Raw genomic sequence first — 25,121 nt, forward strand, 5'->3', positions numbered from 1 at the left:
GTAGGAAAGGATTATGTATGAAATGATGGTTTAGAGTGCTAACTAAAATGAAAGTGTGGAAATGGTGAAAAACAGTTTAAGCTCACTTTGAACTACAAATTTTAATGATAGAATGGGTTGGATCCAGTTTGGCCAAACGGTTCACAGAAGTATTACTTTCATTCAAAGGCCAGAGGAAGGAAGTAGGTGGGTGGGGGTATCTTTGCCAATTCCAACTTCCCCAACGTGTTTCTTCTGTCACTTCACATGCTGCTTTAAAGGGCCCCCCAGCTCTCCAGTGTGTATGCAGGAAGAAGGAAAAAACCTAAAGTTCGGCTCTCTGCTCCCTTCTTTCAGTGTGAGCAGAACATGGCTAAGCACCAATGTGGATCCAACCCAATGAATGCAAATATTAGTCAAAGAAGTCATCCTGACTGCAGCATCACAATCTATGTGACATTAACATATGGCACAAGCATGAGCCATATATATGGAAGAGCAAGAATTGTCAATATCCTAGCAATTATAAAGACTGTATTCCAATCTATCAGTAATGTATCATATTATACCAGGAGGTATGGCAAATACCTGAGAAATAACACGTCAAAAACTTACCAGAAATATTCCCTCTATTCTACAAACAATGTAGATACAGAATACACGTTCACTTACGTAATGTAAAACCTGAAGTGGAGACTGTTCTGGGGGTGACGGAAGGCGTGCTGACCTCGCTTGGTGGTGTGACTGAGATGGTGGAAGGAGGAGTAGGAAGGGTGGTTGTTGTTTGCTTTCCAGTTGTTCCTCCTAGGGGTGTGGACACTACTGTGGTGCTTTGCGTGGTGGTGGGCACAGGGGGAGGTGGCATGGAGGTTGTGGAGTACGCTGGAGTTTTGATCACTACCGGGGTGCTTCCGGGTGTCGCGGTGGTGGCGGCAGCCGTTGAGCCCGGTGTCGTTCTTGGTTGGCAATGGCTGTAGTCGCAGCAATGGAATCTGACCTGGTAGTTGTGACATTTTGGGAACTTCACTGACTGCTCCGCATTCTTGCATAGCAGTCCAACCTTGACGTTGCACACAAGTTCCTGCCCAAGGTCAGGCAGGCTAATGTCAGGGTACTGCTCTGCCCGGCACTCGATGCCCTGAGGGTCACTGCAGATTTGGCCTCCCTGCGCTCGGATATTGTCATAGGTCTCGAAGTCGCCGTCGTCGGTCCGATCGGTTGGACGTGTTGTATCAAACCAAGGGGTCCAGTGGCATCTGGGGTGGCAAATGGTAGAGGCGGTTTCGAATGCTGTAGAAGGGGTGGGGGCAGGGGTGGTTGTTGTGCTGACCGTGCCCCTGGTTGTTTGCACTGTGGTCCTGGTGCTTGCAACTGGTGCCGTTGGTGTGGACAGAAGGGTGGATTGCTGAGACGTGGTTGTCACTCTGGGGACCATTCCAGGGGTGGTGGCAGGTGTGCTGATCTCTCTTGGTGGTGTGACTGAGACGGTGGAAGGAGGAGTAGGAAGGGTGGTGGTTGTTTGCTTTCCTGTTGTTCCTGCAAGGGGTGTGGACACTACTGTGGTGCTTTGCGTGGTGGTGGGCACAGGGGGAGGTGGCATGGAGGTTGTGGAGTACGCTGGAGTTTTGATCACCACCGGGGTGCTTCCGGGTGTCGCGGTGGTGGCGGCAGTCGTTGAGCCCGGTGTCGTTCTTGGTTGGCAATGGCTGTAGTCGCAGCAATGGAATCTGACCTGGTAGTTGTGACATTTCGGGAACTTCACTGACTGCTCCGCATTCTTGCACAGCAGTCCAACCTTGACATTGCACACAAGTTCCTGCCCAAGGTCAGGCAGGCTGACGTCGGGGTACTGCTCTGCCCGGCACTCAATGCCCTGAGGGTTACTGCAGATTTGGCCTCCCTGCGCTCGGATATTTTCATAGGTCTCGAAGTCGCCGTCGTCGGTCCGATCGGTTGGACGTGTTGTATCAAACCAAGGGGTCCAGTGGCATCTGGGGTGGCAAATGGTAGAGACGGTTTCGAATGCTGTAGAAGGGGTGGGGGCAGGGGTGGTTGTTGTGCTGACCGTGCCCCTGGTTGTTTGCACTGTGGTCCTGGTGCTTGCAACTGGTGCCGTTGGTGTGGACAGAAGGGTGGATTGCTGAGACGTGGTTGTCACTCTGGGGACCATTCCAGGGGTGGTGGCAGGTGTGCTGATCTCTCTTGGTGGTGTGACTGAGACGGTGGAAGGAGGAGTAGGAAGGGTGGTGGTTGTTTGCTTTCCTGTTGTTCCTGCAAGGGGTGTGGACACTACTGTGGTGCTTTGCGTGGTGGTGGGCACAGGGGGAGGTGGCATGGAGGTTGTGGAGTACGCTGGAGTTTTGATCACCACCGGGGTGCTTCCGGGTGTCGCGGTGGTGGCGGCAGTCGTTGAGCCCGGTGTCGTTCTTGGTTGGCAATGGCTGTAGTCGCAGCAATGGAATCTGACCTGGTAGTTGTGACATTTCGGGAACTTCACTGACTGCTCCGCATTCTTGCACAGCAGTCCAACCTTGACATTGCACACAAGTTCCTGCCCAAGGTCAGGCAGGCTGACGTCGGGGTACTGCTCTGCCCGGCACTCAATGCCCTGAGGGTTACTGCAGATTTGGCCTCCCTGCGCTCGGATATTTTCATAGGTCTCGAAGTCGCCGTCGTCGGTCCGATCGGTTGGATGTGTTGTATCAAACCAAGGGGTCCACCGGCATCTGGGGTGGCAAATGGTAGAGGCGGTTTCGAATGCTGTAGAAGGGGTGGGGGCAGGTGTGGTTGTTGTGCTGACCGTGCCCCTGGTTGTTTGCACTGTGGTCCTGGTGCTTGCAACTGGTGCCGTTGGTGTGGACAGAAGGGTGGATTGCTGAGACGTTGTTGTCACTCTGGGGATGGTTCCGGGGGTGATGGAAGGTGTGCTGATCTCGCTTGGTGGTGTGACTGAGACGGTGGAAGGAGGAGTAGGAAGGGTGGTGGTTGTTTGCTTTCCTGTTGTTCCTGCAAGGGGTGTGGACACTACTGTGGTGCTTTGCGTGGCGGTGGGCACAGGGGGAGGTGGCATGGAGGTTGTGGAGTATGCTGGAGTTTTGATCACCACCGGGGTGCTTCCGGGTGTCGCGGTGGTGGCGGCAGTCGTTGATCCCGGTGTCGTTCTTGGTTGGCAATGGCTGTAGTCGCAGCAATGGAATCTGACCTGGTAGTTGTGACATTTCGGGAACTTCACTGACTGCTCCGCGTTCTTGCACAGCAGTCCAACCTTGACATTGCACACAAGTTCCTGCCCAAGGTCAGGCAGGCTGACGTCGGGGTACTGCTCTGCCCGGCACTCAATGCCCTGAGGGTTACTGCAGATTTGGCCTCCCTGCGCTCGGATATTTTCATAGGTCTCGAAGTCGCCGTCGTCGGTCCGATTGGTTGGATGTGTTGTATCAAACCAAGGGGTCCACTGGCATCTGGGGTGGCAAATGGTAGAGGCGGTTTCGAATGCTGTAGAAGGGGTGGGGGCAGGTGTGGTTGTTGTGCTGACCGTGCCCCTGGTTGTTTGCACTGTGGTCCTGGTGCTTGCAACTGGTGCCGTTGGTGTGGACAGAAGGGTGGATTGCTGAGACGTGGTTGTCACTCTGGGGACCATTCCAGGGGTGGTGGCAGGTGTGCTGATCTCGCTTGGTGGTGTGACTGAGACGGTGGAAGGAGGGGTAGGAAGGGTGGTGGTTGTTTGCTTTCCTGTTGTTCCTGCAAGGGGTGTGGACACTACTGTGGTGCTTTGCGTGGTGGTGGGCACAGGGGGAGGTGGCATGGAGGTTGTGGAGTATGCTGGAGTTTTGATCACCACCGGGGTGCTTCCGGGTGTCGCGGTGGTGGCGGCAGTCGTTGAGCCTGGTGTCGTTCTTGGTTGGCAATGGCTGTAGTCGCAGCAATGGAATCTGACCTGGTAGTTGTGACATTTCGGGAACTTCACTGACTGCTCCGCGTTCTTGCACAGCAGTCCAACCTTGACATTGCACACAAGTTCCTGCCCAAGGTCAGGCAGGCTGACGTCGGGGTACTGCTCTGCCCGGCACTCAATGCCCTGAGGGTTACTGCAGATTTGGCCTCCCTGCGCTCGGATATTTTCATAGGTCTCGAAGTCGCCGTCGTCGGTCCGATCGGTTGGATGTGTTGTATCAAACCAAGGGGTCCACCGGCATCTGGGGTGGCAAATGGTAGAGGCGGTTTCGAATGCTGTAGAAGGGGTGGGGGCAGGTGTGGTTGTTGTGCTGACCGTGCCCCTGGTTGTTTGCACTGTGGTCCTGGTGCTTGCAACTGGTGCCGTTGGTGTGGACAGAAGGGTGGATTGCTGAGACGTGGTTGTCACTCTGGGGATGGTTCCGGGGGTGATGGAAGGTGTGCTGATCTCGCTTGGTGGTGTGACTGAGACGGTGGAAGGAGGAGTAGGAAGGGTGGTGGTTGTTTGCTTTCCTGTTGTTCCTGCAAGGGGTGTGGACACTACTGTGGTGCTTTGCGTGGTGGTGGGCACAGGGGGAGGTGGCATGGAGGTTGTGGAGTATGCTGGAGTTTTGATCACCACCGGGGTGCTTCCGGGTGTCGCGGTGGTGGCGGCAGTCGTTGAGCCCGGTGTCGTTCTTGGTTGGCAATGGCTGTAGTCGCAGCAATGGAATCTGACCTGGTAGTTGTGACATTTCGGGAACTTCACTGACTGCTCCGCATTCTTGCACAGCAGTCCAACCTTGACATTGCACACAAGTTCCTGCCCAAGGTCAGGCAGGCTGACGTCGGGGTACTGCTCTGCCCGGCACTCAATGCCCTGAGGGTTACTGCAGATTTGGCCTCCCTGCGCTCGGATATTTTCATAGGTCTCGAAGTCGCCGTCGTCGGTCCGATTGGTTGGATGTGTTGTATCAAACCAAGGGGTCCACTGGCATCTGGGGTGGCAAATGGTAGAGGAGGTTTCGAATGCTGTAGAAGGGGTGGGGGCAGGTGTGGTTGTTGTGCTGACCGTGCCCCTGGTTGTTTGCACTGTGGTCCTGGTGCTTGCAACTGGTGCCGTTGGTGTGGACAGAAGGGTGGATTGCTGAGACGTGGTTGTCACTCTGGGGACCATTCCAGGGGTGGTGGCAGGTGTGCTGATCTCGCTTGGTGGTGTGACTGAGACGGTGGAAGGAGGGGTAGGAAGGGTGGTGGTTGTTTGCTTTCCTGTTGTTCCTGCAAGGGGTGTGGACACTACTGTGGTGCTTTGCGTGGTGGTGGGCACAGGGGGAGGTGGCATGGAGGTTGTGGAGTATGCTGGAGTTTTGATCACCACCGGGGTGCTTCCGGGTGTCGCGGTGGTGGCGGCAGTCGTTGATCCCGGTGTCGTTCTTGGTTGGCAATGGCTGTAGTCGCAGCAGTGGAATCTGACCTGGTAGTTGTGACATTTTGGGAACTTCACTGACTGCTCCGCATTCTTGCACAGCAGTCCGACGCTGACATTGCACACAAGTTCCTGCCCAAGGTCAGGCAGGCTGACGTCGGGGTACTGCTCTGCCCGGCACTCAATGCCCTGAGGGTTACTGCAGATTTGGCCTCCCTGCGCTCGGATATTTTCATAGGTCTCGAAGTCGCCGTCGTCGGTCCGATTGGTTGGATGTGTTGTATCAAACCAAGGGGTCCACCGGCATTTGGGGTGGCAAATGGTAGAGGCGGTTTCGAATGCTGTAGAAGGGGTGGGGGCAGGTGTGGTTGTTGTGCTGACCGTGCCCCTGGTTGTTTGCACTGTGGTCCTGGTGCTTGCAACTGGTGCCGTTGGTGTGGACAGAAGGGTGGATTGCTGAGACGTGGTTGTCACTCTGGGGATGGTTCCGGGGGTGACGGAAGGTGTGCTGACCTCGCTTGGTGGTGTGAGTGAGATGGTGGAAGGAGGAGTAGGAAGGGTGGTTGTTGTTTGCTTTCCTGTTGTTCCTCCTAGGGGTGTGGACACTACTGTGGTGCTTTGCGTGGTGGTGGGCACAGGGGGAGGTGGCATGGACGTTGTGGAGTATGGTGGTGTTCTGATCACCACTGGGGTGCTTCTGGGTGTCTCGGTGGTGGCGGCAGTCGTTGAGCCCGGTGTCGTTCTTGGTTGGCAATGGCTGTAGTCACAGCAATGGAATCTGACCTGGTAGTTGTGACATTTCGGGAACTTCACTGACTGCTCCGCATTCTTGCACAGCAGTCCGACGCTGACATTGCACACAAGTTCCTGCCCAAGGTCAGGCAGGCTGACATCAGGGTACTGCTCTGCCCGGCACTCGATGCCCTGAGGGTTCCTGCAGATTTGGCCTCCCTGCGCTCGGATATTTTCATAGGTCTCGAAGTCGCCGTCGTCGGTCCGATTGGTTGGATGTGTTGTATCAAACCAAGGGGTCCACCAGCATCTGGGGTGGCAAATGGTAGAGGCGGTTTCGAATGCTGTAGAAGGGGTGGGGGCAGGAATGGCCGTTGTGCTGACGGTGCCCCTGGTTGTTTGCACTGTGGTCCTGGTGCTTGCAACTGGTGCCGTTGGTGTGGACAGAAGGGTGGATTGCTGAGACGTAGTTGTCACATTGGGGACCGTTCTGGGGGTGACGGAAGGTGTGCTGACCTCGCTTGGTGGTGTGACTGAGACGGTGGAAGGAGGAGTAGGAAGGGTGGTGGTTGTTTGCTTTCCTGTTGTTCCTCCAAGGGATGTTGACACTACTGTGGTGCTTTGCGTGGTGGTGGGCACAGGGGGAGGTGGCATGGAGGTTGTGGAGTATGCTGGAGTTTTGATCACCACCGGGGTGCTTCCGGGTGTCACGGTGGTGGCGGCAGTCGTTGAGCCTGGTGTCGTTCTTGGTTGGCAATGGCTGTAGTCACAGCAATGGAATCTGACCTGGTAGTTGTGACATTTCGGGTACTTCACTGTCTGGTCCGCATTCTTGCACAGTAGTCCGATGCTGACGTTGCACACAAGTTCCTGCCCAAGGTCTGGCAGGCCGACGTCGGGGTACTGCTCTGCCCGGCACTCGATGCCCTCAGGGTTCCTGCAGATTTGGCCTCCCCGCGCTCGGATATTTTCGTAGGTCTCGAAGTCGCCGTCGTCGGTCCGATCGGTTGGATGTGTTGTATCAAACCAAGGGGTCCAGTGGCATCTGGGGTGGCAAATGGTAGAGGCGGTTTCGAATGCTGTAGACGGGGTGGGGGTAAGAGTGGTTGTTTTGCTGACTGCACCCCTGGTTGATTGCGTCGTGGTCCCAGTGGTTGGTATCGTTGCTGTTGGTTTGGAGAGAGCAGTTGATTGTAGAGACGTGGCTGTTATTGTGGAGACTGTTCCAGGGGTGACGGAAGGTGTGCTGACCTCGCTTGGTGGTGTGACTGAGATGGTGGTGGAAGGAGGAATAGGAAGGGTGGTGGTTGTTTGCTTTCCTGTTGTTCCTCCTAAGGGTGTCAACACTACTGTGGTGCTTTGCGTGGTTGGCACATTGGGTGGTGGCATAGAGTTAGTGGAATATGCTGGAGTTGTGATTGCCACCGGGGTGCTTCCGGGTGTCGTGGTGGCGGCGGCAGTCATTGAGCCCGGTGTTGTTCTTGGTTGGCAATGGCTGTAGTCGCAGCAATGGAATCTGACCTGGTAGTTGTGACACTTCGGGAACTTCACTGACTGCTCCGCATTCTTGCACAGCAGTCCAACCTTGACATTGCACACAAGTTCCTGCCCAAGGTCAGGCAGGTTGACATCTGGGTACTGCTCTGCCCGGCACTCGATGCCCTCAGGGTTCCTGCAGATTTGGCCTCCCTGCGCTCGGATATTTTCGTAGGTCTCGAAGTCTCCGTCGTCGGTCTTATCTGTTGGATGCGTAGTATCAAACCAAGGGGTCCATTGGCATTTGGGCTGGCAAATGGTTGCAGTGGATAGTTGTCCCACGGTGCTTGTCGTAACTGTGGTGCTTTGGCCTGTTGTTAACAGAGTGTGCAGAGTGGAAGGTGCTGTTTGAATGCTTGTTATGCTTTCAGTTTTACCCTGCGTGGTGCTTGATGTTGTTATTGATGGTTCTCTAGATGTACGCATTGTTTCGATACTGGTTGTAGTAATGGGTGTGGGTGGTGAAAGACCACATGGTGTATATTGACAACATAAGAATCTGATCTCATAATTGTAGCAGATTGGTGGGTCTTGTTCTTCATTATTACAGATTAAACCATTAGTCGTGGTGCATTGTATCTTTTGAGTGTGGGAATCCAGTTTTTCATTAGGAAGTCTTTGAGCTCTGCACTCCACTTCATCTGGCATTTTACAAAGTTTGTGTCCCCTGGCTTTTATATTTTCTGGTGTTTCATAATCTCCATTGTTTGGTCCATATTTTGGGTTGCTGACATCATACCATTCAGTCCATTCACATACTCTATGGACACATTTTGTTGTTCTTGGTGTAGTTGATTCTGTAATAAAAAGAGTGTTCTATTATTTTTACCCATCAAACTTTATTTTGTTTATCTATTTTCCCTGCTGTTTTTAAAGGGCAAAAATCCTTTGTGAACTCTGTAATTCTGGTTAGTTGTTTTTAAATAATATTCTCGCACAGTATGTGTGATTTAGTGGAAGGAAAACTCTTAAAGCTGTTGCCTCTGTCCTGTCTCATGTCTATACAACTCAGGCATAAACATATTACAGGAGTGGTTACTCCTGCTTGTCTGGTCGACCAGACCACCAGTGTGCTTCCAGTCCATCAGCTACGAGAGGTAGTAATATTTAGGAAAGAATTGTTTTTCTCAGATTTGTTGATTCTGTTGTATTTTGTATGCAATGTGTTGTGGACCATTTGTGCTACTAGTGCTTTAGATGTACCTATTAATGTCCCTTTTAACATAGGAACAATGGAAGATGCCTTATGCTGAGTCAGTCCATTGGTCCAGCTAGCCTAGTACTATCCACACTGAATATCAGTGGCTACAGATGTTTGTGCAAGCAAAACCTGAGTTGGTCAAAGTTCTCCAAATTCCACCTCAAAGCTCGTTCTATCTCATGTCCATATTGGAGTGCAATCTTTGTTTTTCAAGAAAATTCATGTGTATTTCGTGCTTATTTTCTGAAATGTACACATCAATTGCATGCATCTTTAAAATATATGCATTCTTCTCCCCTTGATTAAAGCATGTTTGTGTGCATTTTTCGAAAGTGCTCATTTTTTCATGCACATTTTCCAAATGTGCACATGCTGTCAATTTCATGGCGGGTGGTGGTAGTGGTGGTGTCTGTGAATCACATTGCAAGCTTGGAAATGTAGTTTGAGTTCAAGTCTATGTTTGTCCAGAAAGTGTGACCTGGGTAAATCCTGATAAAAAATAAACTGAAAATAATTTTTCATACATTCCTAGCTATGGCACTCCAGGGTTTGAGGCAGGAGTTTTTTCTGCTTTACCTGGAGATGCTGGGATCAAACCTGGGACCTTCTGCACAGGAGAGGATGTGTTCTACCACTGAACTACAGGTGCACCCATGATTTGGGCAGTTTAATGTAGATTGAATAGCTGGTGAACAAGGGGGTCTCTCTTTTCTTTAAAAGAATCTGCTTGGGTCATTTAAAAAAAGTCCTTTTAAATTTTGGAAACTTCTATAGAATAATTTGACATTTTGTGATTGTTTCTGTATTTGATCTTATTATTCTCTAAACAAAGAATGGGTAGCACTTTTAAGTTTTTAATATTTTATTGTCTTAAGCAATAAATTAATATAATTTTCTTTCTTCTAGGACTCTCTAGGTCATCTCTGAGGGGTGACTGCTGCTCTGCTTTATACTCAGCCAGACATTTTCAATTTTCAGAGGCATCTGCTTGGCCACTGGGATCTGCAAAGTTCACTGCTGCACAGTTCCTCTTAAGAGGAAGCTGTTTTCCACCCACTGAGTGCTTGTTAAATTATTTAAAAGTAAGGCATGCAACTAGCAAGCAGTGTTTATTTATAGAATCATAGAATCATAGGGTTGGAAGGGGCCTACAAGACCATCGCGTCCAACCCGCTGCTCAGTACAGGAAGCCTGTTTCCCAGGCGGTCTCCCCTCCAAGTACTAACCAGGGCTGATCCTGCTTAGCTTCCGAGATCAGACGAGATCAGGCGCATCCAGCCCTTTTGTAGTATGTGACATTTTACAGATGGTTAGCAGAGCAATTCTGTTCATGTTTACTCAGACTGAGTTCAATGGGGTTTACTACCATGTTAGCGTATACAGAATTGTTTACAGAAATACCTGCTGCACTTGGTGTTAAAGGTGGACTGGTAGAAAATACAAATGGTGGTGTTGGTGTTGGTGTAATTCCAGGGCATTTGTAGACTTCTCTATTGATTGTTCCATTAGCATCACAGGTTGCATTTATGCACCAGCCCAAGCCATCTGTGGTGTTGTAGATGACATCCTTGTAGATATATGCCTTTCCTTCATAATAGCAGTAGCATGCTGAAATGTAGAAGAGTAAGAATGGCTTGTGGTTAGGCAATGTCATATGAAATAGTTCCTAAGGTGCCATTCATAAATCTGTACAACTTACCTTTAGGATCGTAGCTACACTCTATACCTTTACTGGTGCATTTACTGTAAAGAATAACAGTGAAATGTGAGACTGTAGATTCATAAAATCACACGTTGCTATTTATTTTCTCCTTCATTCCACCTAAAGGTTAATTTTACTGAGTGTGATTAAAATATATGTATATATTCAGCCAACATGTACTTTTTAAAGGACATACTTTCAAGACCTCAGAGATGACAAGGGTGGGCACTCTTGTAAAGCCCTTGTTCTCACATTAAGGACCACTGCTTGAACATCCTCTTTCCAATATTGCACATTGCTGCAGGCAATCTGAATACATTTATTTTTCATTCTGTCCTCAGTGTTTTGGGCCTCTAAAAACATTCAGTAACATTAACTATCTGAATAGACAGTCATAGAGGGATGGAAAGGAAGGACAAGCAGCAAATAATAAGGACTGTCCCAGACAAGTAGGCACAGCTGAAATATATGTAAAATATTTCAGGAAATACTGTGTCATTCATTTCTCATACAGTATTGCTATTAATATATTTGCTAGCCTGACTAGTGAAAAGAAGGTTTTCACTTCCTGTCATGGACCATTTGACCTCTTGCTTCTTGTTCTTCATTGTTATTTTTGGCAGTGGTCAGGCCTGGGTAGGTGCTCAATTTACAGTTTACTCCTTGTTTGCTTCTTTGCCTGTGTTCTATGCTGTAACACCAACTTCTTCTCCTATCCCATTCTTTAGTGCCAATGCTGTCATTGCTGTGGTTCCACAATCACATTCTCAACACTAATTCTCCAGTGCCTACACTGAAACGAACACCTGGCACGAGAAAATCCACAGGAAGACAATATATCACATTCCTCATTGTCTTTTTCATCCACAGGATAGAAAAGGGAGATTCATACCTCTATAGAGGAACACATTAAATCTATGGTACATATGAATACTTCTTGTCAGTACTGAATATGCTGGACCAAAACAAGGACTATCTCATCTACCACTCTGATGGAGAATTGCAAATAAGAATAATTTAATACTTCCTTTGTTTTGGTCTTCAAGGTTTATTGTTTATGTAGAAGCAAACTCAGACTATAACTTCCACTAGTTAGATTCTCCCCTTACCATGCTCTAACACATTCTTGTGAGTATCTAATAATGGACATAAAGGGTCATTTTGGAATCAACAAGGATGAATAAAGGAGCAATCTTACGCATGTTTAGACAGAAAAAGGCTCCACAACTCCCAGCATAGCCCAACCAGCATGGCTGGCTGGGACATGCTGGAACTTGTAGGATTTTTGTAGTACTTTTTTTGGACCTAAACATGCATAGGTTACATTGTACACTGGGAACATATGGCTACTGAACTCTGCTGAGTTTATTTTCACTTAACGTTGTCAGACAATACATACTTACCATGATTGACATGTCTCTCTTGAGTAAAAAGTTTTTCCTGGTGGATGATAGTTACCCTGAGGATCGTAACAGCCACAAACATCAACACATTTCATCTCATCCTCATTAAAATATGGCTTATCTGCTGGACAGTACGGGTAGCAGCCTGAGAGAAAGGAAAGGATGAGGGAGAGAAGTGGGTTATATAAAATGGATCATTGGTCAAAAAGTGGTGCCATTTCATCTGTTCTGTATTTTTTTCCATCTTTTCTCATGCTGGGAGTTGTAGTCTAACACATTTGAAGGGCACCATGTTGAGTAGGGCTGCTATAAAGCCTTACATGAGGAGTGTCAAGCCATTTGGGTGGGGCAGGCCTCCTCACAGGCCAGATGATGCTAGGGGTGGGCCATGGCCTTATGTCAGGGGCAGGGCCATGCTTTCTGATATCATCCAGTCCCTGCCTGCACTGTGTGCAGGCTTTCCCTGGCTGGTATAGCAAAGATGCCCCAACTGAGTTGGGGGATGGAGGAGCGCCTTGGCCAGGGAATGAGCTTTGCTGTGTGGGGGCTTTCCCCACCTGGAGAAAGCCTGCATGCAGCAAAGCTGAGGCATGGGGTGCGGTGCTTCCCCACCCCATACTTCAGTCAGGGTGGCCTTGGCTGCCCTGCACCTTCCCCCATTGGGGAGGAAGCGGGGCGGTTGCAGTACTTAAGGAGCTGCTCCTCCTCCCAGCTGGAATGGCGAGCTGTGCACTAAGAAGAATCCTGGAATCCCCGGTGCTATCTTCCATCAGTGATCGGAGATAACAACGGGGACTCCCCTGCATGCCACTCCCCCTCCCAATTGGGAGGGCTAGCAGCACACTAAGGGGGATGTTATCACCAATTGCAGATGAGAGATAACAACAAGGATTCCACAGCCTGCTAGCCTAGGGCAGAGATCCAGATGGGGGCTGCAGGCTGCATGGGAAATCTTTGTTGGCTGGATTAGACCTGAGGGCCCCTATCCCTGCCCTACACAGTCTAGGATCTGGGTATCTGAAGCGTCACCTGCTCCTACATGAATCTGCCTGAAGGTTAAGTTCTTTAATAATAAGACCTCACTCTGGCTGCCTCCACTATCAGAGATACGGTGGGTGGCTATCAAAGAGAGGGCCTTCTTTGTGGTGGCATCCCATCTGAATCTCCCTCTCCATATCCAGAACATATGTTTTCAGTATACAGGAGTCAGGGGACCCTCCAACTCTTGCCCCCATGCCATTTCCCTGATGAATTTTTGTGAACCGCCCAGAGAGCTTTGGCTATTGGGTGGTATAGAAATAAATAAAAATAAATAAATAAATTAGTAAAAGCCTCCCCTCCATGAAGCTACTATTAGCCATCATGAAGAAAAAAGACAGGTACAATACTGATACCTGTCTTTTTCCCAAACTTAGCTAATAGCAGCTTGGTGGAGAGGTGATTTAAATGGTGCAGAGGGAAAGGGTTAACTCTCCCTCAGTGCTGTGGCCCCAATCCAATGCAAATTCCCACGCAGACAAAGCAAAACATGCCAAGACATCTGATAATGCATCTCCTACATCACATCTTGATGGGCTCTTAGAAAGCCTCATTTCAATCTATTTGAAGCCAAAGAAAAGAAGCAAATGGGAACTGAAAAGTAAAACTAACATCTGCTGTATGTTGTACAGTAGCTGGCATAGTAAGTACAATAAGACCATAGACGTCTTCTCACCTTCCAAGCCAGGTAAATGATAAAGGCATCTCCCACTGGGGTTCCTACATGTTTTCATGCATGGGGCTCCACAAGGCTTGTAATGCCAATCGCATTCTCTTTCCCTATTGTAATAGTCACAGAACATTGCTAAGGGAAACAGGAGAAAAATATAAGAACCAAATATTCCAGTATGGATGTATATTACCATACCATTAAAATAATCATGGATGTCATGACAAAGTACTCTGAAGCCTGTACATAAATGGATGAAAGGATGCCCCGCACAGGCATTAGGGCAGTGCTGAATACGGATTCAACTGAATGGGGCTATTTGCAATAACTGTGACATGGTCATACCTGCCATCAATTGGAATCATATATTAGGGATGGTTGTTGATTTGTAATGCACATTCACAGCAATGCAACAATCCCAGCATTTTCTTCAGTGTGGTATTTATTGAAATATATAATATAATATTTACTGTATTGTCAAATATTCAAAGAGGAAAAAATATCTTGAAGGGAATCTTCATTTCCTCTCTCCCGCGCTTTCAATGTCCAGTCAAGTATGGACTATTACTCACGACAGACTGATGGCGATCTCCATGATATGCACACTCCAAATTCACTACAGGCCTGGGCATAGGCAGCTACAGCCGTACAGAAACATTCACAGTCTCCCCCGGTGTCACATGCACAGGCATCGGTCACACAAGCTTCATAGTATTTAGTTGGCTCCACCTAATAAGAAATTAAAGCAGCATGTGTCTTATTCATAAACTTCTTCCACTAGTGACAATTCCTTTGAAACCATGTGTAAGAATAAAAAACAATCAGCAACGTGTTTTCCCTTTCGGTTTGCAACTGCTTCCCTAGGCTTCCAGACAAACAATTCTATGAGCCAAACTAGACATGACATTAAATGAGGCCCCAAACCTGAATGAATTCTGGTCTTCAGGAAAATTCCTGAATGGAGGAGTTGGTGTACCTGAGAGTGGCAGGCAGCAAAGACGTCACTGTGGATGATGCTGCATTGCTTCTGTGACCAGGACTTTCTGTAAGGGTTCTTGGAGCAAGGATCCTTTGTGCATTTGGCATCAGGACAAGTGGGAGATACCTTCCAACTGTTTCCAAACTCCAGCACATCTGCTACTACAGACTGACTCCGGGTTGTAAAGTCATTAATTCCATTGCCATCATAGTTCCCACATAAGCCACATACATGACCCTGAACAAAGGAGCAAGTAAAACAGTAGTGTTATGGATGAGGCGCATGAACCTCTTAGATCAGCTTATGACTTCCCATTTAGGGCACAACCCTCTGCATGTTTAGAGAGAAAACATACTGCAGTGCTGGCAGCTGTATGGCTTTTTTCTGTCAAAAACATGCGAAGGGCTGCATCCCATGGATAGGATTCTGCCCTTCTGCCCATAGGATTCCTCCCATTTCTTTTAGTTCAGAGAATATTAATCCTGTGTGCCCAGATGTAGATTGGTTTTCTTCCAATGAAGATTATTTGAAGCCTTTGAATGAAAGGATAAAAATGGTATTTTGTATTTTGTCTCAACGCTTATGATAATCTAGGAGTTACTACTTGTTTACACATCTTGTTCTGACTCCTTATATTCTGCTGATGAACAATAACCACATGCTGATCAAAGCAACTAGCAATTTTGTATGGAAAGTACATTGTGTTGGTGTAACATTTGTTCACCTGGATATTTATCAGATGCTTGATAAATGGAAGTGATAATGGAAACATTTTATGGACAGTGAATGGCAGGGCTCCTTCCATTCACAGAGGGAATCAGGGAACCAGCAGAAGCTCCTTGATGGAGGAAGGGACAGGGGGTTCTATCCAACTTTGCCCCAGCAAAGCACCACTTTCCCCTCCATGTCTTGGCAGGTGGCAGTTACATTGCACAAGCATTGGTTTATGCTACAGCATTAGTGCTGGTCCTGGGGTACAGCTGGCTACTACCCAGTGTGATGATTTTCACTGATTCCCCCTGCAGCCCCCAGAGTCACCGCCATGCTGTTCCAGAGGTTCTCCCAACCCTCCAGAGTAACATTTCAGGGGGACAGAGGAAAGGAGGAATTGCTTGAAAATCGCCACCTCCAGGAAGAGTGGAATTCTGCTGAACACAAGTCTGAATAAACCTCACTTTCATGTCTCTATCACTGTGTCATCTGGGTAAGTGGGTGATCCTATCCCTCTGTCATACCTTCCAGGGAAATGTGGTTGACTCCCCCCATGTTTTAAACCGAGCCTTAAAGACTTGGATAATCTGATCTGCTTGTACTTGCATGAGGATGCCAGTATATACTTTGCAATAGTTTGAACTGTCACTAACAACAATGTCTATGAATTTTTTTACTGCTGCTGTTTTAATTAGTCATATTTTATGGGGTGGATCCAGCATTCTGCACAGGGCTGACAGAAGCAGACTTCCCTGCCCCCCTCCTCCCTACAACAGATCCCATGGCCTCAAAAAACCACTACACACAGAGGCAAGAGCCCCTGCTGGATGGGCTGGGCTGTGGCACAGGGGAGGAAGGACTGAGGAGGAAGATGAAGAGCTTTTCTACATGAGGCTGTTAATTCGCTGTATTGACTTTCGATTTCGTCACAAAATTGAGATCCAAGCACTACACGAAGACTGTTTCCTTTCCTGTTTTTCTGTTACATGACCTCTAGGTGTCACTGTGGTATAGTAGAATAGAACAATTACACAAGTGGAAAAACTGTTCTCTTTTACTTTCACAAAAAATACCCAATTTCCCCTGCTCTAAAAATACTCACCAAAAGTGCTCTTTAAAAACAGAAGTGAAACTGGAGAGTCATGATATTGTCTAAAGAACCCATAAACAACCATGAGTAAGGAATGACATGCACACAATAAATGCCTCATGTAGAAAAGCTTGAACACACTTAAAAATTGTGTGGAGGCACCTTTCACATGCATCAGCTCCTCTCATGGAAAATGCCACCACTCAGTTTTCAGGGAACCTCCCCAAACATCCTCCCTGTACTCTCCTCCAGTGTGCAACATTTAGCAGGGCTCCTTACCCTCTGTGTAGCACGTTCAGAGGGCTGGGGAAAATGCTGCAGGGAGCAGGGGTAGAGTAATATATTTTCTCCAGCCCTGTTACACACACATAACTCTGGATGCCCTGAAAGGCAATTTTAAAATATCTAAATAAATAAATAATAAGCAGAATTTTTAAAGGTGGGATCGCGAACAGATATTCATCTAAAGCACAATCATAACCCTGTATCCTAAGGATATTTTTACCATATGGCTTCCAGGTGGAAGCCACCCAAAGCTGCCTCCATGTGGGAACAACGTCCATGTGGAGTGGCTAGGGATGTCCATCACTTGGAAATCCAGCCCTTTTTAGTCTCAACAACTTCCAGTGCCCACCTGGCTCAGCTTGCATTTGCGAGCCATGCCATGGGTTTTCCCCAAACTCCAGGGACTTCCCCCGTATTTTTTTGTGCTGACTGCATTTTGCGCAAATAGATATTTGTGCAAATTGGGGCCGAAAGTTGCGCAATTTGTGCAAAGTATGCAAACAAAAAACCACGGAAAATCCACTAACTGGCCCGACTCACAGCAGACCGAGTTAGGCCAGTTAGTGGAAAACAGATTGAAGTAGGGTGTGTGTGTGTGCTGAGCCGACAAAAAACGTGTCGAGTCCCCCCCCGCAAATGGATTCCTCTGACATCCCTAGGAGTGGACCATGGTATGATGAGCCTCCATGCCATCTGCAAACATTCCTGGTGGAGCTTGCAGTTGCAAGAAGACAAATCCTACAGTGGTAATCAGCAGATGCTAAGAAGCATCATATATGAGACGGCTCCCCTTGTGGAGTAGTCATTTTGCGAAGACAGTTTCGGATGACTTCCACGTGCCTATATTGTGAAAATCAGCTTTTGGGCCGTGATCCTAAGCACACTTACAAGGAAGCAATTTCCACTGATATCAATGGGTTCTGTGTCCAACTAATGCGCTTTTAAAATCAAGATGGATAAGAAACAGGTGTGTGTGTGTGACACCAGGCAATATATACCTGGCTTGTATAGAGTGTCTCACCTTGAAATCAGGACCTAATTTGATAAATATGCTTGTTTTCTTATCCCATAAGAGGATCAGCCCACTGCTGGTCTCAATAACCAAATAGAGGCCCATGTAGCGAATCCTGAATGGGAGCTCGTTTCCATCACCCCTTTGTACCACTTCATAGTGCTCCTCACTGAGGATCAATTCATAGTCCTGGGTGAGCAAAATAAATAATGGAATAAAGAATTATAACATTAAAAAGCCATGCCTGGAAAAACTTTTTTTTTTAAACAACAATGAATGGACAAAGAATAGTTTTAACTGTCCGCTTACCCATTATACTTAGCTAGTTTGATTGATTGATTTAGCTTGACAAAAACCTTGACATATTTAAGGAAAAATTAACACATCAACTGTATATGACCGATCACTTATTCAATAAAAGAAATAATGACTACAACTACTGAGATATCTACAGTTTAAGCAATAAAATATTTTTGTTCATGGAGGGAAAACTTACCTATGGTAGAAAAATTGTAATGGCATGATTCTTCCTGAGTGAAGGATTTGTTCTGCCCATGCAGGAATCCCAACATGGATCAACAGAGCCGTGTTCCTCACCATCCACAAACACACCAGCCAGCACATGGTGCGCACAGAAGCAATATCAGGGACTGGGAAGTGTGCTGCTTCCATGTGTGCTCATGTGCACTGAGGTGCCCCCCCCACATGTCCACTGAGGACAGAAACAGGTGATCCCTCTGTGCATGGGTACTGCAACAATGTGTGGGATAAGATAGTGCCCAGAATGTCACTTGAGTGAGTTTTAAATTGTTAGCTTCAAACTTCAAAATAAAACGTTGGGACTTGACCTTTCCCCCCTTTGCTCAACATATCCCAGCAGACCATATCACAAACTGCTTTTAAACTTCTCTTGGTTTCCCTGAACTTCCTTGGTGTGTTGATTCATTTTCAAAAACAGCTCGGCATGGGAGGGGAAGAACTAACATTTGAGGTTCACAAGCACAACGCCCCCTTGGGTGGATTGAAAGAACTGCATAGATCTTTGAGCTCTTAAGAAGATTTACAAAATACACTTTTCACTTAAGAAGTTGTGTTTGCAAAACATTCTTATTTTGGAAGGTGTTCTTTGGAGCCAAATGAGTTGATTAGAATATCTCACTTTGCAAAAACTAAAACCTGATAGTGTTCCATAGATGCATCAGCGGTGCTACTCACCCCCAAGAACACTTTAATAGATTTCGAGCAAGTGGTTCCAGTTGTGCCACAGGGAATATTTTCTGTGATGATGCGGAATGTCCCCTGGGTGGAGTTCTTCTGTCCACAGTGATCCTAGGGAGGAGGGGTGGGGGTGGAAGGAGGGAAGAAGTTATTCCCTTCCGTGGTGGATACAGGCTATTTCTCCATTGATAATGCAAAGGAAATTGCACAATACCTGGACTAATGTATATTCACACTTCCCATTGAAAGTATAACGCTTGTCATCAAAGGTGATATAATGTCCATCTCCATAAATAGCACAGGTACCCAGGCACCTGTCTGTGGTGCATTTCCACATCCTGTTCTTACATATGCTAAAAAAAGAGCAAACATATATCATTTTAAAGTGGCCCCTCTGTTTGCACAAATATAAGGTGCCATGTATTCATTTAATACAGGGTGTTTCTGCCCTGTTGAGCACAGCTTGAACTAATCATAGATAATGCGTGAGAAGGAAAGGAAAGAAGGGATACACAGAAAGAAAAGAGCAGAGAAGAGCCCAGGAAGCAGCAGTCTTTCATGTAAGCTCTGTAAGAAGTCAGAAAGGGAGAAACGCAAAGTAATTAACCATCTACTTTCTTTTACAGATAGCGTAAAATTGAGGCCTCTCGCATCAAACTTTCCTGATTTGCTCCGAAATGATAAGACACTATTTTCTATCTCCACACTACTATTATGGATTTCAAAGTTGTATTAGTTGTGTATTATGTATCACATGAAGTTTTCATGATGTGAGCTACTGAGTATCTATATTTGTAAAGACAAGTGGGATATAAGTTACTGAAGAAATAAATATAAATAAAATCTCCACAGGGCATCATGCCATTCAGTGCACAGTAGTGTGCAGAGGTGCGCCTGTTATCAAATCATAGCTATGATGATGCAGGCTGTCGCTCTGCTGCACATCAGCCTGTCCAGACACCGAGGTCATAGAGACTCTTCTCCAGCTGCCCCTGCCGACGGAAATGCAGCAGGTGGCGACAAAGGAGAGGGCCGACTCAGTGGTTATGCCCCACCTGCGGAATGCCCAGAGAGGCTCACCTGGTGCCCACATTGCTATCTTCTCGGCACCAGATGAAGACCTTTTTAGTTTCTTGGGACTTTTTAAGAACTTTACCCTCTGAATTGGCTTGCTTTATGCTGCTTTTCTCTGCCATATTTGGTTTGGTTGTTTTTCTATTGTATTTTATCATGTCAGATGTTTGATGTGGATTTTGTGTGAGCCACCCAGGAAACTTTTTGTTTGAAGAGTGGAATATGCATTTATTAATACAAATCAGTCAATCAATATTCTCTATCACATTCACACTCTAGGTGCCATAGGGATGGGGTCACCCATTTACTATACATGAACAAAAATGTGATGTCTGAAATGGCCCTAGGTCTATATGTCAACCTATTGTTCAACCTGATCATCTTTTTTCATAATGTAGGTCACCTCTGAAATGTATAAGATGATGATAACAAGAGGCAAACTCTTGTTTAGCAATTACTTACCAGGTGTTGCAGTCGACTTTGATCTTTTCTCCCGGCTTATAAGTGGCATCATTGTGAATACATGGGCACTCCTCCTTAGCAATGCAACCACCTTTACCATCTGAAACTAGCCCAGCAGGGCACATGCAGCCAGAGGTACACTGTGTGCTGTACTGTAAGAGCCAAGAAGAACATATAACTTCAGAAGAGAGAGAATAATGATTGATGATCATAGCATCTGCTTTTGTCTCCTGTTAAGTAGGGGTGGCTCAAACAACTGTGAGAATTCAACTAGGTGAAAGCCAGTTCATTTATTAAACAATGAATTATCACTCGATTCAGCAGCTCCAGTGCATACCCAGGAGCTCCAGTTCATTGGCGGTGGCGGGAGGTGGGGGGAGGTTAGGAGAGAATGGGTGGCCAAAGGCCAGCTAATGAGTTTGTGGCAGAGGCAAGGGGTTTTGTCTTTCACAGCACAGTCTCTTAGACGCTGCACAATGCCATGTCCTGCACACTTACACAGTGCATATCAAGAGTCTGACAGCTCTTCTGACATTCAGCTCCAGTGCTGCCTGCGGTGGCATTTCTGCAGTCAAAGTAGACCATGGGGGCAGCACACACTAGCAGGGAGAGAGGGAGAAAGCGGAGTATGAGAGTACAGGCAATGGATCAGCGAACAGAAGTGTGCTGTGGTTTCTGAAACTATCATGAACAATCTGCAGTGAAACCTCTACCATCGTGTAACTTTTAATGAAGGTGGTCTTTCAGCCAAAAAAAAAAAAAAATGCATTCCTGGGCTACTGTTTTTTGTAACCATCTACACAATAAAGGCTGCTAATGAAAACATTAAACTGCAGCCCAATCCTATGCATCTTTACTCAGAAGTAAGTTCCACTTTGTTCAATAGACTGCAGCCTAAGTTAAAAAGCACATTTTTGTACAACTCACTTGCTTGTGTACTCAGTGTTGACAGGACTGGTTCATATCAAAAACAAGATGGACATTAAGTGTGTGTGGCTGAATCTACACATAGCAAGCGGTTATACCATTATCATACCGTTATCATAACTATTGGTGCCCATTGGTATCATGTGTACCAATAGTTATGATAACGGTATGATAGCGGCATAACTGTGTGTAGATTCAGTGTGTGTGTGTGTGTGTGTGTAAGATTTTCCTTACCTGGCTTTGTATTTCCATCTCCAATGCAGTTCAGCTTTCCTTGGCTACAAGTACTATGTGAAAGAAAGGGAGATTATGTTTTATGTAATATATTATCTTGGAACTGATAAGATTGACCTTGTTGTTATGTTTCAAAATTCTGGGCCTGGATGTTGTGAATCTATCATTTCACTCTGAAAAAAATGGCCTACAAAGAACAGAATAGCTGGTAGTATTTCATGTAATCTAGATATACCAATGACATAGGGATATTTGGAATCTGAAAATAGGAGCATACCTAAATCTGAATTTTTCAAAATTCTACTAATCTTTATGTATTTAGGCATTTTAATCTATACATTTATAGAATATGGGAAAAAGTCACCTCGCTACAAGAGAATTTTGTGCAACATGCAACTCCATTCTAGAGACTGGCACTCCTTGTGGCATGTATTCTGATAGGAAAGTTTAGACTATTCCTTGAATCCTCTTACCACACAACACCAAGGTCATGAAGAACTTCACCAGAAAGTACAGGTGTTCCTTTGTAATAACAGGGGCATTCGTTAGCAGGCACACATTTTCCAGAATCATCCATGTAGGTTCCACTTTCACATGTACATCCATCAACTGGGACAAATTTGACATTGCAGGTGACATCAGGTTCACTCAGGGATCGGCAAGTAGCTTGACAGGAACTGATGGTATAGCTATAACTCAGGGATTTGGGGCACGAAGTGGTGTATTTTGCTTGATGGAAGAAAGCAAACAAAATGGCATTACTTACTTACAAAAATTCTACACTCTAGCTTTTGACCTAACGTCTCCAAAGTAACTTACAAACAAGAAGAAAAACAAATAAGTTAAAACACCAAAGCAAGAATACAACACAGATTAAGACACTGACAGCTTATCTGGAGCCAAATGCCTGCTGAAACAGAAGTGAGGGAGCCAGGCAGTCCTTCCTCAGAAGAGCATTTCACAGGTTAGGTGCCACAACTAAAAGGGCCCTATCCCTAGTGCCCAGCTACCGTAGAGAAGGGCTTCAGCTGTTGCTCTGAATCAGGGGTGCAGAACTTCAGCCCCAGGGGCCAAATCCGGCCCTTCAGGGGTCCTGATCTGGCCCTCTAGGGTTCTTCAGAAGGCCATGACTCCTTCCCCTGGTTCCACCCCTGGTCCTTCAGGTATGTAAGACCAGCACTTGGAGTTGAGCCGAGAAGCAAATGTAAATGGAAGAGAATCAGTAATGTTTTCCATACATGTACCCCAGTTAATAGTGTGGCTGCTGCGCTGGAACCAGTTGTAGCTTCTGGGCGCTTTGAAGGGCATTCCTGCATAGACTGCATTACAAAAACCCAGTATGGATGTAACCAAGGCATGACAGTCCATGACTTAGTTTTGTCTTTTTCCAGAAATGGGAATAGCTGAAGTATTCTTGCTAAAATTTGTGTCCTGAAGTCAATTCCTGTAAAGTGCCACTAGGAGAACCCCACAGGGCCTAGAAATGGATGGAATTCATTGGTGGAGAAATTCTTTCATTTGAATCCTGGGAAGGCTGCAAAGAACACTTACAACAGACACTGGTCCTCCATCCTGGAAGTTCCACTCCTTTGGCCGCACAGGCTCTGACATAGGAAGAGAGGGCAGCACACATGCAATCCTCACTCCTCTCACAGTTGCATGTGTCGAACATGCAGTTCTAGGACAGGGGAAAATACTCTTATTAAAATGTACCCCTTCCAAGTCATTTCCTTTTAAGCTTTTCCTTCTACCAAGTTAGGACTTCCCTCTCAATATGCCCCATGTTTGTTGCCCAGCACTCAGCTCCCTTACTCCCTTGCCAGCTTCATCCTTCCTAGCAACTGCCTCCCCAGATGTTGATTTCTGCTTTCCCTGTGTGATCTCATCCCTAAACTGAATGAAGGTATGGATTCCATTGATCCAAAATGGAACTCAAAATGGTGTGCTTCAAGTACTTGAAAGGTGGTCACAGAGAGGAAGGCCAGGATCTCTTCTTGATCCTCCCAGTGTGCAGGACACGGAATAATGAGCTCAAGTGACAGGAAGCCGGATTCCGGCTGAACATCAGGAAAAACCTCCTGACTGTTAGAGCAATACGACAATGGAACCAATTACCTAGGGAGGTATTGGGCTCTCCCACACTGGAGGCATTCAAGACGAGGCTGGACAGCCATCTGTCAGGGATGCTCTGACTTGGATTCCTGCACTGAGCAGGGGGTTGGACTTGATGGCCTTGTAGGCCCCTTCCAACCCTACTATTCTATGAAAATGGATTACAATATCTTAACAACACTGTTTCGTTCCACCCCTTTGGTTTTTTTCCTGATAGATACTCTTAAGATCCAGCCAACTTTGATATTTAAATGAGAGGTATTAGCTAGCACAGTACCTTATGATAAGCAGCTGGATTCACTGAAGGATGGCATTTAGCAAAAGGTCCATCAGAATCAGTCAGCAATCCACACCAGTGATGGGCATATTTTTCTAAATAAAGAAGAAATTAATCCATATTACTTTGGGGGTTTCTCTAGGTACCATTGGCATCTCTTAGCACAGCTTGTATCTCTGACTGCAATTTGTATATAATGGTATTATAACAATTCTTGCATTACTCACTGCAATATTTGCTAAAGACATGGATTAGAAAGAAATTGATCAGTTCTTGAATATATGCATGGTACAGATATAGACAATTATGCACACACAGACACACCGTTCCACATAGGGTTGGCAGTTTATGAACTAACTGCCAAACCTACAGGCCACAATCTATAAAAAAGAGGCATGCTTAAGTCAGCTTATGTCAATGGGCTTAAGCACACTTACTCCTTTTTAAAATTGTGGCTACAGATCTTGATTTGCAAAGTTTCATAGTTATTTATTTTACCTGATTTCTCTTTATTAATATTTTGCTTTCAGTTATGGTTTTTTGTTGTTTTTTTCCCCATGAGCTAGGTAGGAGGAATGCTGAATTACAGTTTAAAAGAATGTGTGTGTTTTGCTTCTGATTCTCAATATATGCTTACCATTTTCAATGCTCAGCGTGCAAGGGTCCTCAAAATTATGTTTGATGTTGGGACATGCAGCCTGAGTTTTCCAGGTGTTAGCAAATGCAGGTGCTGATCCTTCTACCACTCCACTTATGGCTTTGAAGTCATCTGTCTGGCGACTGTCAAAGTTTCCACAGAGGCCTTTCAAAGAAATCCAAAGAGTTCGAATTATCCAGGAAATAACTTTGGATCCAGAGATGTCAGTTTTTTAAAAAAATATCTATTTCTTACCACAGGTCCTCTGTTTAAAAGATGGATCCAGATGGATGTACACTTGCATCAAGGGGATGAGCTGGATCTCTACCTGAAGGCCAAAGGTTGTTTCCATAATGATGAAGAAAGACGAAGGACTGAAGATGGTTACGTTACCTAGGGATAAAAAATATACCATTCTTATGAGATTCATGGCTATAACTGCCATCAATTCTTTAGGAAGGAACAACCACATTCTGTGAAGGC

General features: G+C 46.3%; 1 protein-coding gene across 1 annotated transcript in view; it reads right to left on the reverse strand.

The window, feature by feature from the left end:
* Nucleotides 1–25,121, reverse strand: part of LOC146357826 (mucin-5AC-like) — a 96,506-nt gene that overhangs the window by 47,534 nt on the left and 23,851 nt on the right. Inside the window, exons 13-30 of the mRNA XM_084851198.1 lie at nt 24,894–25,031; nt 24,639–24,803; nt 24,002–24,096; nt 23,164–23,290; nt 22,086–22,341; nt 21,613–21,665; nt 20,950–21,050; nt 20,452–20,603; nt 19,130–19,268; nt 18,913–19,026; nt 17,707–17,886; nt 14,597–14,836; nt 14,193–14,349; nt 13,627–13,755; nt 11,913–12,057; nt 10,507–10,550; nt 10,209–10,415; nt 707–8,403 (exon numbers count right to left, since the gene is read on the reverse strand). Of these exons, the coding sequence (XP_084707324.1) occupies nt 707–8,403; nt 10,209–10,415; nt 10,507–10,550; nt 11,913–12,057; nt 13,627–13,755; nt 14,193–14,349; nt 14,597–14,836; nt 17,707–17,886; nt 18,913–19,026; nt 19,130–19,268; nt 20,452–20,603; nt 20,950–21,050; nt 21,613–21,665; nt 22,086–22,341; nt 23,164–23,290; nt 24,002–24,096; nt 24,639–24,803; nt 24,894–25,031 (10,139 nt within the window). The remainder of the gene's footprint in view (nt 1–706; nt 8,404–10,208; nt 10,416–10,506; nt 10,551–11,912; nt 12,058–13,626; nt 13,756–14,192; nt 14,350–14,596; nt 14,837–17,706; nt 17,887–18,912; nt 19,027–19,129; nt 19,269–20,451; nt 20,604–20,949; nt 21,051–21,612; nt 21,666–22,085; nt 22,342–23,163; nt 23,291–24,001; nt 24,097–24,638; nt 24,804–24,893; nt 25,032–25,121) is intronic.

Source organism: Heloderma suspectum, chromosome 1, assembly GCF_057233095.1.
Source record: "Heloderma suspectum isolate Gila_16-S chromosome 1, 16-S_ref, whole genome shotgun sequence".
Classification (NCBI taxonomy): domain Eukaryota; kingdom Metazoa; phylum Chordata; class Lepidosauria; order Squamata; family Helodermatidae; genus Heloderma; species Heloderma suspectum.